At 34.8% G+C, this 14,473-nt stretch overlaps 1 protein-coding gene across 1 annotated transcript in view; it reads left to right on the plus strand.

Annotated features, from left to right (window-relative positions):
* SLC39A4 (solute carrier family 39 member 4) overlaps positions 1-14,473 on the plus strand; it is a 471,457-nt gene that overhangs the window by 430,149 nt on the left and 26,835 nt on the right. Inside the window, exon 10 of the mRNA XM_044067721.1 lies at positions 14,207-14,394. Within this exon, the coding sequence (XP_043923656.1) occupies positions 14,207-14,394 (188 nt within the window). The remainder of the gene's footprint in view (positions 1-14,206; positions 14,395-14,473) is intronic.

The raw sequence follows: 14,473 nt of genomic DNA on the forward strand, positions 1-14,473 counted from the left end.
TCAGTTCCATGCGTAAGGAGTAGTAAGGTTTACTAGTTACCAGGGTTATCAGTTAACAAACATACTAAGAATGAGGAGTGGTAAGGTTTAATAGTTACCAGGCTCATCAGTTAACAATCATACTAAGAATGTGGAGTAGTAAGGTTTACTAGTTACCAGGGTCATCAGTTAACAATCATACTAAGAATGTGGAGTAGTAAGGTTTACTAGTTACCAGGGTCATCAGTTAACAATCATACTAAGAATGAGGTGTAGTAAGGTTTACTAGTTGCCAGAGTCATCAGTTAACAGACATACTAAGAATGAGGAGTAGTAAGGTTTACAAGTTCGCAGGGCCATCAGTTAACAATCATACTAAGAATGTGGAGTAGAAAGGTTTATTAGTTACCAGGGTCATCAGTTAACAATCATACTAAGAATGAGGTGTAATAAGGTTTATTAGTTACCAGGGTCATCAGTTAACAATCATACTAAGAATGAGGTGTAGTAAGGTTTACTAGTTACCAGGGTCATCAGTTAACAGACATACTAAGAATGAGGAGTAGTAAGGTTTACAAGTTACCAGGGCCATCAGTTAACAATTATACTAAGAATGAGGAGTAGTAAGGTTTATTAGTTACCAGGGTCATCAGTTAACAATCATACTAAGAATGAGGTGTAGTAAGGTTTATTAGTTACCAGGGTCATCAGTTAACAATCATACTATGAATGAGGTGTAGTAAAGTTTACAAGTTACCAGGGCCATCAGTTAACAATCATACTAAGAATGAGGAGTAGTAAGGTTTATTAGTTACCAGGGCCATCAGTTAACAATCATACTAAGAATGTGGAGTAGTAAGGTTTATTAGTTACCAGGGTCATCAGTTAACAATCATACTAAGAATGTGGAGTAGTAAGGTTTACTAGTTACCAGGGTCATCAGTTAACAATCATACTAAGAATGAGGTGTAGTAAGGTTTACTAGTTACCAGGGTCATCAGTTAACAGACATACTAAGAATGAGGAGTAGTAAGGTTTACAAGTTACCTGGGCCATCAGTTAACAAGCATACTAAGAATGAGGAGTTGTAAGGTTTACTAGTTACCTGGGTCATCAGTTAACATTCATACTAAGAATGAGGTGTAGTAAGGTTTATTAGTTACCAGGGTCATCAGTTAACAATCATACTAAGAATGAGTAGTAGTAAGGTTTATTAGTAACCAGGGTCATCAGTTAACAATCATGTGAAGAATGAGGAGTGGTAAGATTTACAAGTTACTAGGGCCATCAGTTAACAATCATACTAAGAATGTGGAGTAGTAAGGTTTATTAGCTACCAGGGTCATCAGTTAACAAGCATACTAAGAATGAGGAGTGGTAAGATTTACTAGTTACCAGGGCCATCAGTTAACAATCATACTATGAATGAGTAGTAGCAAGGTTTATTAGTAACAAGGGTCATCGGTTAACAAAAATGTGAAGAATGAGGAGTGGTAAGGTTTAATAGTTACCAGGCTCATCAGTTAACAATTGTACTAAGAATGAGTAGTAGTAAGGTTTATTAGTAACCAGGGTCATCAGTTAACAATCATGTGAAGAATGAGGAGTGGTAAGGTTTAATAGTTACCAGGCTCATCAGTTAACAATCATACTAAGAATGAGTAGTAGTAAGGTTTATTAGTTACCAGGGTCATCAGTTAACAATCATACTAAGAATGAGGTGTAGTAAGGTTTACTAGTTACCAGGGTCATCAGTTAACAGACACACTAAGAATGAGGAGTAGTAAGGTTTACAAGTTACCAGGGCCATCAGTTAACAATCATACTAATAATTAGGAGTAGTAAGGTTTATTCATTACCAGGGCCATCAGTTAACAATCATACTAAGAATGAGTAGTAGTAAGGTTTATTAGTAACCAGGGTCATCAGTTAACAATCATGTGAAGAATGAGGAGTGGTAAGATTTACAAGTTATTAGGGCCATCAGTTAACAATCATACTAAGAATGTGGAGTAGTAAGGTTTATTAGCTACCAGGGTCATCAGTTAACAAGCATACTAAAAATGAGGAGTGGTAAGATTTACTAGTTACCAGGGCCATCAGTTAACAATCATACTATGAATGAGTAGTAGCAAGGTTTATTAGTAACCAGGGTCATCAGTTAACAAAAATGTGAAGAATGAGGAGTGGTAAGGTTTAATAGTTACCAGGCTCATCAGTTAACAATCATACTAAGGATGAGTAGTAGTAAGGTTTATTAGTTACCAGGGTCATCAGTTAACAATCATACTAAGAATGAGGAGTGGTAAGGTTTAATAGTTACCCAGGTCTTCAGTTAACAATCATACTAAGAATAAGGAGTAGTAAGGTTTACAAGTTACCAGGGCCATCAGATAACAATCATACTAAGAATGAGGTGTAGTAAGGTTTAATAGTTACCCAGGTCTTCAGTTAACAATCATACTAAGAATGAGGTGTAGTAAGGTTTATTAGTTACCAGGGTCATCAGTTAACAGACATACTAAGAATGAGGAGTGATGAAGAGAGAGAAGTGTTGTTTATTAGTGGAAACATCAGAGCCAAGTTAGGTCCTATGAATGGGATAGTTTTTAATGAACCAGTACCCAAATTAGGCAAAGAGGCATAACTAAGCAATAATGACACACATTCCAGCACTTCTGCACTAACAGAATGCACATGACAGCAATCTGAAGTCATGGAGATGATTGATGGCAAAAGAAAAGCAGAAGTGTAAGCTGTTACTGGAGAGGTCTTCCTAACTGAAGAGGTTACCATAACAGCTTTCACCTAAGACATATGATGACTTGTGTTGATCCTGAGCAGCTGTGGTAGTGCATTAAGTTGGCAGGAATGTGGCAGCTGTTGGCTGCGGAGTACATACCTGCCTTCTTGTAGCAAAGGACATCAGGTGGAAAAAAACGGGTCTGTATTATAAGGGTACCACATAGCTTTTCAAATGCTGAAATGTCGACAGCTAAATGGCAAAAGCTTAAAATTGCAAATGGCCACTTATGCAAATTTTTTCATCGGGAAAGAACTTGCTTGATCATTATCAGGAATTTGCCCTTTCCTCAATGTAGAGTGTTCTCAAAGTTCGTATATTTAGTTAGCGAGGGGTGGGGGGGCACAGCCCTCCACATCAGGGGGTGTGGGGGGGCAAAGCCCCTCACTTTGTTAGGGTTTGGAAGTTTATTTTAATTTGAGATGACTAAGCAAATTTTTCCCGATTAAAAAATTTGCATAAGTGGCCGTACGTGATTTTAAGCTTTCGCTGACGTTTCTGCATTCGACAAGCTAAGCAGTCGAGATTCTAATATAGACCCAGAAAAAACTTCTTAGTGAGTGAGTGGAAGTTGACCCCACCCACCCTGTATATCTGCTATAGGCTGCTATATGGTGGTTGGTAGCTTCCAACCTTCATCAGTTAGGTAGATGCAAATGGACAAAACAAGGTGCTGGATGCAACCAAATTTATTTTAAATATACAGATTGAGCTCTTTCATCAGATTATACCACAGACTTCTTCAGAATCATTTAAACACTCATTCAAAGGTTTGAAACTCCTGCCTAAGATGTCGCATGTTCAAACCAACCACTAAAATGCAGACATTTAAACTTGACTCAGCATCAGAATAAAAATATATGCATTTTTTTTTAAAAAGAAAGTTTTTTTTTACTTCAGATGATACATTAAATACCTTAAATCAACACACATAAAAACAATACATGGTAAAATTAGAATTAAATTATACCATATAAGACCAAATTCTCAAAATACTTGCTATGGAAGGCTTCCATTGAGCCTGGGAAAACTGTGTGCATTAAGCTTAATCTGCCATGTCAACTCTTTATCCTCTATAAAATCACCCCTTGGTCCACCTCAAAGATCCTTGACCACAATTCTAACCCAAAAAATAAAACTAAGGGAAGAATGCTCTGCTGTCTGTTTAAACAGGGAAATGTTCATAATTTTATTCCTAATAGCCCTATTGTGTTCACTAATATGATCTCTCAGCCTCCTCTGTGTCTTCGATACATAAAAACAATAACATTGCTGACATGAGGCTAGGTAAATGACTCCACTAGAATTACATGTAAAATTAAAAGTAGATTTAATTTGATGTTTATTCACCAAATAACATGTAATTTTCATAAATAAATTTACATTGTGGGCAAAACTCGTGCTTAACGGTACCAATCCTTTTGTTAGTTGGACATAAAGGTATCAATCCATCTGATCCAAATAATTCTTGATTGATCTACCCCTTTTGTAAACCACTTGGGATCCATTCCCAAACTGTTCAATACAACCCTTGAAATAACGTAAAAAATATATTATAGCCCCTGGTAGACACTGGATATACAGCAGGATGAAATAAGCCAGTATACTTGAATAATAAAAATATACCTGCTGAGTATCACTCCATGGAAGTATAAAGCAAATCACTGTCCAAGAAATAATTATTACAATAGCTCCGTAGACCACCAAAAGATCGTTCAGTCTCAATAAAACAATTGTTTAAACCACAGTTTCATTTACGAAAGACTATTCAGTCCCAAATTACAGTTTCATTTGAGAAAGACTATTCAGTCACAAATCACGAAAAACACAAAAAGCATCGAAAAATCATAGATCCAAGATAAAGATAGAACGATTTTTTTTGGTGAGTTTTGCTTTCGCTTTCTTTTTCAAAAAAAATAAATAGTACTACAACTCACTCATATTATTTATACAATTGATGAATTCATTTAATTATAATTAATAGTCTCTAAAAGCACTAAAGCACTACTATAACTAAATATCACTTAAAAAAACTATAAGAAAAAAAAATAATTAAATAAATGCATGTCTATATAGAAAAAATAATCATATTTTAAAAAATACACTTATGTATAATATAAAAAACACAAAACAAAAAAAACAAACTATGAAAATAAGAACTACATGGATAGTCTTTCTCAAATGAAACTGTGATTTGGGACTGAATAGTCTTTATGAAACTGTGGTTTAAATGGTTGTTTTATTTTTTGAGAGACTGATCTTTTCTTGGGTGGTATGAGCTATTGTAATAAAATATTTTTTTCAGTGATTTTGATTTACTTTATACTGATGGGTGATATACTCAGCAGGTATATTTATTTCATCCTGCTGTATATCCAGTGTCTACCAGGGGCTATAATATATTTTTTACGTTACTACATTTTTTGGTTTTTGGCTCCATTTGGTGACCCCATGGCTGACGCATTGGCTAGTGGAAATGACGACAGCGTAGAACTTCCGTACAACCCTAATGCATGCGCAAGCAAACGAACAACTACGGAGAGATTGCAACACTGTTTAAATAACAGCACTAACCCTTTGGCTGATTGTGACTTTTCTGCTTCGCCGGATGTGGAGAACACGTTGGACACCAATAGCGTTGAAAAATTGAATGCTATTTTAAACGGAATGGAATTTGAATTACTCAAATTGAAGCGGTTGCAGATGCAACGCTTCCACTTCGAGATATGTATTGAGAAACGAATTATACCGAGGGGCCTTAGAGTTCTTAAGATGCCAACCACAGGAAATATGTATCCTGAGTTGCTGCGACGATGGCAACAATTGAATATAGAGGTGAGCTTAGACTATATGAGGCTCCTCAATGACTTCTTTTTACCGGAGGAGCAAATTTTATGTGACTCCATTAAACGGAGCCAAAGTGACTTATATAATAATTTTAATGACAGGGTTGTTGATTATAAACTTGAACACCTTATGGACAGTGTAATGCTGTTTGAAAAGAGACTACTAGAACAAAAAAAGCACAAACTTTTGAGAGACAATTATGATTTTTCTAACGGCCAAGTCTTTACTTGGCCCAGATTTAATACTAATGGTCAGACAAGTGTTACTAATCGTGATAATGCTGTTTATAATAGGAGACAGCCACAACCTACTATTCTAACAAATGTTGAAAGTGTAGTTAATAGTAAACCTATTAATGAACATGTATCTAATGTTGAAAATGAAGTAAGAACTGCTTCCAATTCTATTAATGGAGATTTAAATGTTAATAATGTTAACAATAATGTTAATACTGATGGAATTCATATACACAATACTTCTATTGGTGTCTCTAATGTGACACCTACATCACAAGTTGTACGCAGTAAAATAAAAGATCCGAAAACAAACTTTATGGCTATGGAATTAGCCTGCCCTTTCCCTATAGCAGACAATCGTATGAAAGGGAGGGATCGATCCATGAGCAGGGGCAGACAGAAACGGAAAGCCCCAGCAAACGAGTTACGGGAACCTACCATAAAGAAAATGTGGGAGAAGTTAACTTAGTGCATAACCTCTCCCACAGACCTCTAGACATTTATGAATTAGAGGTTTTAAACAAGGGTCTTTCTTTTGTGCCGACCAGAACTAGCAACATTACTGAATCCATCCTAGACCTTAAGATGTTTACTAGGAATTTGCAGTTAAAAATCATGTTTTCTAACCAATATACTGCTGCATGTAATAACAATGTTAAGAAGCCCAGTTTAATGGTGCCCAATCTCCATCCCTCTATCGAGGTCTTTTATAAAGCTGTCGAGAAAGAGTTATACACCACACGAAATGATTATGGTACATCACTAAAAGACAACCTTAGTGTTAGACAATCCAGGGCACTAAATGGATTGATATATGACAATAACATAACTTTCAGACCAGCTGATAAGGGTGGCCCTATAGTGATATTTGATAGATCTGACTATAGGATTAGGATGTTGAATATGTTGAGTGATTCAAAATACTATACAGTCTTACAACGAGATAGTGTGATAGGAGTAATTAATAATGTATATACTAACTTGGAAGAGATGTATAAAATGGACATAATCAGTTATCAACTATATGACTATTTGATATTGGATGAACCAACTATACCCGTTATTAGGGGTCTTACCAAGATCCATAAAGATTTAAGTAACCCACCCATGAGACCTATTGTATCTGGTAGGGGGTGGGTTACCGAGAACATATCGTTCTACATAGAGAAGACATTAAAACCTTTTGTTGTTAGTAATATTACCATTTTGAAAGACTCCAAGGAGTTTTTATTAGAGTTTTATGAAGCCTCATTACCATATTATACATGTTCTGATTTAATACTAGTCACAATGGATGTGATGTCTCTGTTTACCAATATACCTAATGATAGAGGTCTTGAGTATATACACTTTTACCTAGACAGACATTCTGAATTATCTGTTGGTAACATTGAACTAATATGTAATTTACTAGAAATGGTTTTTGAAAGCAATGTTTTTATGTTTGATGACTTATTCTATCTACAGAAGGATGGCGTAGCTATGGGCACTTCCTGTGCCAATAGCTACACCAACCTTGTTATGCCATTATGGGAAGAGGACAAAATGTTTAAATTAGAGAGCTTTAAAAGACATGTTGTCTTTTATAAGCGTTTTGTAGATGATCTCTTCTTTTTATGGCATGGTGATGTCAATGCTCTAACAGTCTTCTACCAAAAAGTGAATGAGTTAAATTCATTTTTGAAGTTCACTATGAACTATTCTGAGAATGAGATATCCTTCTTAGACATTAATATTACATGTTTACTAAGTGGGCACTTTAATACAGCAGTTCATCGTAAATCCTGCCACAAAAACACATTATTGAGCAGAGATAGCATGCATCCACCACATGTTTTCAAGAATATTTTGAAGGGCCAATGCATGAGAACTTCGAGGCTTAACTCAAGTCATATGTTGTTCCAAAATGAATTAAAAGATCTAGGTATTAGGTTTCATCAGAGGAAATATACTCAATTTGAGATTAATAAGGCCATTACTGAAGTTCAGCAATTACGTGAAAATCGAGCTTGTCCCATATTTTCTGAACATGGCAGAGATGTATATGCTTTAAGAGCACAAAATGTGCCAGTTAATAACATAGAGCCTATTAGATTCACCCTTCATTATACAAAAGATATACAATGTATCAGGAATTCTATCTCTAAGTATTGGGATATATTACAGATAGATCCTGAAATTTCCAAATACATTGATGTACAACCAAAATTTGCTTATAAGAATAAAAGCAATTTATATAAATTGCTATGTTGCTCTGATTTAAAATCAAATATGAGTATGAATGAATTTGAAGGATCCAGGCCATGCAATAAATGTAATTATTGTCGTTATATATCCAATATAAATATTTTTATACATCCAGTTACAGGGGAAATTTATAATCTCAAGGTAAACGCAAGTTGTAACACTAAACATGTAATATATTTAGCTAGATGTGTGTCATGCTCATGTTATTATATAGGAAAAACAAACAGGATGTTCAAAGAAAGGATCAGGGAACACCTATATCAAATCCGTATAAAATCTGAGGTGAATGCCCTGTCTAAACATGTCATGAATACAGCTGTTGACCATGAGTTTGTTTTTTCAGCTTTGCAGGTAGTTAAGGTCAATAGTAGAGGAGGTAATATTAGGAACTTGACAGAATCCATAGAAGCTGAGTGGATTATCAAGACTAGAGCTCACATTCCCCCTGGAATCAATGATAGAGTACCTTTGAAACCTGCCTTAAAAAAAAGAAGACACAGGATATGACTTTATTAATATATCCTATCCTATATTTAGATATACAATACTAACACATATGCCTCATACATGTGTAGCCTCTTTTTTATTTTAAATTTACATACATACATTTTTACATTTACACACACAACAGTATAGATATTAGTCATGCTTTTATTTGTAATCCATGTAGTTCTTAGTTATTATTTCTATTTATTCACAGTGTGTTTTTTTAGATGTTTACATATCAGGTATATTATCTGAAAGTGTATTTTTTAAATATGATCTTGCATTCTAGCAAGACATGTATTTTATTAATAGTTTTTCTTATATAAGTTTTAAGTGATATTTAGTTATAGTAGTGCTTGTACCTTTTAGAGATAATTACTTAATTAATTGATACGATCAACATGAAATTGTATAAATATGAGTTTCAGTTGAGACTATTTAGAGGTTTTGAAAAAGCTGTAAGCGAAAGCGCTCACCCAATAAAATCGTTCTATCTTCGAAGTGGATCTATGATTTTTCGATGCTTTTTGTGTTTTTCGTGATTTGTGACTGAATAGTCTTTCTCAAATGAAACTGTGATTTGGGACTGAATAGTCTTTCGTAAATGAAACTGTGGTTTAAACGATTGTTTTATTGAGACTGAACGATCTTTTGGTGGTCTACGGAGCTATTGTAATAATTATTTCTTGGACAGTGATTTGCTTTATACTTCCATGGAATGATACTCAGCAGGTATATTTTTATTATTCAAGTATACAACCCTTGAAATGAGAAGATATTCCATTTCCTCTTAAAGATTCCCATAACATTCTTATGGCCTACTGTCTAGGTGGTAATAAAAGATCGACTATGCATCTTTTTCTCTACCCTCCTTTTCATCACATTATCAGAGGGTGGAACCTGCTCAAACCTTAATATAGGGTAATAGCTACCTTATTTCGTTTTGGTGATTATATCAGCAAAAATCCTCTCTATATGTTCATTGAGATACCCTGGGAGTGAACAAAAATATGAACAATTCCCTATTAAAACAAATAGCAGAGCCTTCTTCCCATAGTTTTAATTTTTTGGGTTGGACATCATGCGTAAGGATCTTTGAGGTAGACCATGGGGTTATTTTATAGAGGCTAAAGAGTTGAAGTGGCAGATTAAGCATAATGCACACAGTTTTCCTGGACTCAATGAAAATCTTACCATAGCAAGTATTTTGAGACTTTGGTCATATATGGTATAATTTAATTCTACTTTTACGATGTATTGTTTTTATGTGTTGATTTAAGGTATTTACTGTAATGTATCACCTTAGGTAAAAAAAAAAATTTCTTTTTTTTAAAAAATGTATGTATTTTTATTTTGAAGCTGAGTCAAGTTTAAATGTCTGCATTTTAGTGGTTAGTCTGATCATGTGACTTCTTAGGCAGCAGTTTTAAACATTAGAATGAAGTATTTTAATTGATTCTGAAGAAGTCTTTGGTATAACCTGATGAAAGTGCTCAATCTGTATATTTAAAATAAATTTGGTTGCATCCAGCGCCTTGCTTTGTCTGTTTGCATCTACCTGAGTTAAGAGAAATTGTTTTAAACAAGGGTTTTGTTAGGTTCCTGGCTTTGTTTTTCGGGTGTTATGTCTTCATTGGCCCAAGATGTTGCTAACAGCTCATGTCAATCAACCAATTTTGAAAATCTTTCGTCTAGCTTTGGGTTATTAACTCAGCTTGCACAGCAAATGCCCCAACAGGTGGCTAACTTCACTGCAAGGTTGAGAGTAGTGGATTTTATCAATGTCAGCCCTGCTTCTTCTATTCCACAGGACAAGGTATGCAGAGTGCTGATTCTGTTTTCTCCAATCCATGTCCTGTATCTATGGGGTTACCTGGCTCAAACAATGGTACAACAAATGCCAGTAGGATTAACATAATTTCATGGCTCAACAAGACTATGGAATTTTCAAACACCATGTCAAGATAATTTCAGACTTTACGGCAATCTCTTTGTAGTCTTCAGAACAACCTACTGAAATGTAGGAAATTGCAGTTGGAAATGGTTATTTTATTGAATGCATAAAAGCCAGAAGGGTACCGAAGGGCTTAAGAAGTTTTAAATTCCCTTCAGGTATGGTACCAAATTTCCCTTTGTAGAAGAACCTTGTAAGCATGCTTGGCCATCAGGGTTGTGAGCTATTGGAGCTCCTAATTAACTACAACCAAAAGACCATAGATATACTGGTTAATGAGGCCATGGAACTGGATCAGGTCATCACCAAGGATTTATTATTTGAGAACTACTCTGAGCAATATAGAAACATTTTTAGCAACATTAATAAAATTGCTATGCAGGTGAAAGCATGTAAACAGAAAAAGTTTAAGAGGGACAGACTTTAATATCAGAAAAACACTACTTATCCTTTACCTAAGTTTAAAGGGGATAATATACAACAACAAACAGACCATCTTACTCCTGCCCAGGACACTGTTGATGATATTGAGGATAAATTTCCCCCTTTGCAGCAGGTCCCTTTAAGATGGTTGGAAAGATTGATGTATCCAGTGAAGCAGCAGCGAGGCAGTACAATCAACTTATGATAAATCTGGGATTTCAAAACCAGCAAAACAAATGCAGACAGGGTTACAACAGGAGGTGGAAATTAATGACTGTTTTTTTCAGTACAGAGCTGACAATTTTTGAAGACCAAGGGCCTATTGTTATATCCAACTAAAAAAGTGACTTTAATATTTTCAGTTTCACTGCTGAACTTTTTGACAGTGCATATACTGACTTACTGTGTAAAGGGAATACCTTTGTGTCCTCTGTCAAATCTAAAATCGACAAAGTAGTTATTGACTTAAAGTTGTTTCTTTGGAAAACTGATTTAAATTTAATGTTTAACAGTAGAAGTATCAATTTTGTTCCAAACAATTTCAATAGGATAAGTCTTTTCACCCCCCCCAATTAATTTCCTTTAATATTGTTTGAAAAGTTGTGTGAATTCAACTTTAGAGTTCTAGTTCAAAACAATGATAAAAAAGAAGATTTTAATCTTACTAAAGTCAAGTTTGATTTACTTAAGGAGCTAACTAAAAACAAAAATGCGAGGGTAATGAAATTTGATAAGGATGGGGGGGGGCTGTTATTATGTATAAGGAAGACTACATGAATAGGATGAACAAACATTTGTTTGATGATGATTTTTATGAGGTGACCACAAAACTGGGTCAATATTTGTTATGGGAAAATTGATTGGTTGTTACAAGATATGTTTGATTAAGGGGGAAATCAATCACAATCTTATGCTTTTAATTCTAACAGTGCCTTCGATTTTTGGAATACCTAAAATACACAAGTGTGTGGAAGACCTCCCCCATGAAACCCATAGTCAATGTGGGGTAAATTGAAGGCCCACCCCTTGGCTAGATACACTGACATTAAAATGAAAACATGTTTTGATTCTTTTGACTATTTGTGCAAAGACTCCTGGGACTTTCTGTCCAAGCTTAGAACTATTAGTGTAACAGAGGATATGGTATTTTTATCATTGACATTATCAATTTGTTTAACGTTATTCAGTGTGATGTAGGCATGGGATGGTTTCATGATTTTTTTGGGGAAATCTACCCCTTTTAGTAATGAAGAGGTGAACATTTTAGAGACACTTATGGAGATAGTCCTTAAAAACAATTTTGTATTTTTCATAAGGCAATATTTCTTGCAAAAGAAAGGGGTGGCAATGGAGGCAGCATGTGCCCCCATATTTGCCTATATCATAATGCTCCAATGGGAGAAAAAGTTTGTGATGGATAAATTTAGCCCCCCACCTTGGGCAGTTTGCACACATTTTCTGAATGATATTTTTATTGTCTGGAATAAATCCATCAGTAAAATCAATTTGTTTATTAATTATGTAAACAGTTCAACTTCATTCTTAAAGTTCAGCTTTGTTTGTGATGTCCATAAAATTAACTATTTAGATGTAGAAGTTAGGAAAGATTTGATCAATAAAAGGATTATTAGTAACATCTATAGGAAGCCTACACATTCAAATAGTCTTCTCCACTACACTAGTTGTCATTCGGAAAATCAAAAAAATTGGAGTAGTAAAAGGACAGACTAACCAGGATGGTAACGGAGGAGGAGGAATTTATTACTGAGGGACAGAAATTACCATGTGTGTTTCACTCCCGGGGATGTCCCAATGAACATTTAGAGAGGATTTTTGCTGATATAACCACCAACAGGAAAGAAGGTAGTTAATGACCAATATTAAGGTTTGAGCAGGTTCCACCTTCTGATAATGTGATGAAAAGGAAGGTAGAGAACAAGACGTATAGTTAGTCTTTCATTACTACCTATATGGTAAACCATAAAAATGGCATGGGGATCTTCTTGAACAGTTTGAGAGTGGATCCCATGTGGTTTACAAAAGGGTAGATCAATGTAGAATTATTTCAATTGGATGGATTGGTACTATTATGTCCCACTAGCAAAAGCATAGGCACCTTTAAGCATGGATGTTGCCTACAATGTACATTTATTTATGAAAATGACATGGTAGTGGTGAATAAACATCAAATTAGATCTACTTTTCATTGCACATGTAATTCTAGTGGAGTCATTTACCTAGCCTTGTGTCAGCAATGTTGTTGATTTTATGTAGGGAAGACACAGAGGAGACTGGGAGATCATATTTGTGAACACAATAGGGCTATTAGGAACAAAATTATGAGCAATTCCCTATTTAAACATATAACAGAGCATTCTTTCCATAGTTTTCATTTTTTTCGTTTGGATATTGTGGTCAGGGATCTTTGATGTGGACCATGGGGTGATTTTATAGAGGCTAAAGAGTTGAAGTACAGATTATGCTTGATGCACACAGTCTCAATGAATGTCTTTCCATAGCAGTATTTTGAGACTTTGGTCTTATATGGTATAATTTAATTCTAATTTTACCATGTATTGATTTTATGTGTTGATTTAAGGTATTTAATGTATCATCTTAGGTAAAAAAAAAAAAACTTTATTTTTTATTAAAAAACATGTATTTTTATTTTGACGCTGAGTCAAGCTTAAATGTCTGCATTTTAGTGGTTGGTATGATCATGTGATTTCTTAGGCAGGAGTTCTAAACCTTTGAATGAAGTGTTTTAATTGATTCTGAAGAAATCTTTGTTATAACCTGAAGAAAGCGCTTAGTCTGTATATTTAAAATACATTTAGTTGCATCTAGCACCTTGCTTTGTCCATTTGCATCTACTTGAGTTCGGAGAAATTGTTTGAACTAGAGTTTTTTTAGGTTCCTGGCTTTGTTTCTTTATTAGGTAGGGTTCCACAACTAAGGTAAATCCTGCATGATTCTGTTGACAGAAATGGAATAAAGCCTTATGCAAATATGAACTTTAGAACAAACTGGTAAAAGGTAAAACATGGAAAATGTAATTTGTTAGTCCTGCAAAGTGGTAGAAAATATAACATGATCTGTCATTAAATAAAGCTGCCAAAGGTTTATGCCTGTATTCTGGTCTGTTAGGATGATTCAGTTTGTGGATGGTTTGTTCTGCTATCATTACTAATTTTATGATTTTCTTAATTGCCCTTTCGTGTTGATTTTCAGGGGATTTTGCAGCTCTGCTCCACTCTGGCATCACTGTCAAGATCGCCCTTCTCCTGAATTTTACCAGTGCTTTGACATCATTCATTGGCCTCTATATAGCGTTGTCCATCTCTGCAGATGAGTCTGTTCAACAGTGGATATTCACCTTCACGACCGGGCTGTTCCTATATGTAGCCCTTGCGGACATGGTGAGACAGATGTTTATTTAAAATGTAAAACTAAAATCTACAGGATGATTTTGTTGTTCATTTTCAGGTGGTAAACTCA

Source organism: Protopterus annectens, chromosome 3.part1 (genome assembly GCF_019279795.1).
Source record: "Protopterus annectens isolate FY-2018-M chromosome 3.part1, PAN1.0, whole genome shotgun sequence".
NCBI lineage: Eukaryota > Metazoa > Chordata > Ceratodontiformes > Protopteridae > Protopterus > Protopterus annectens.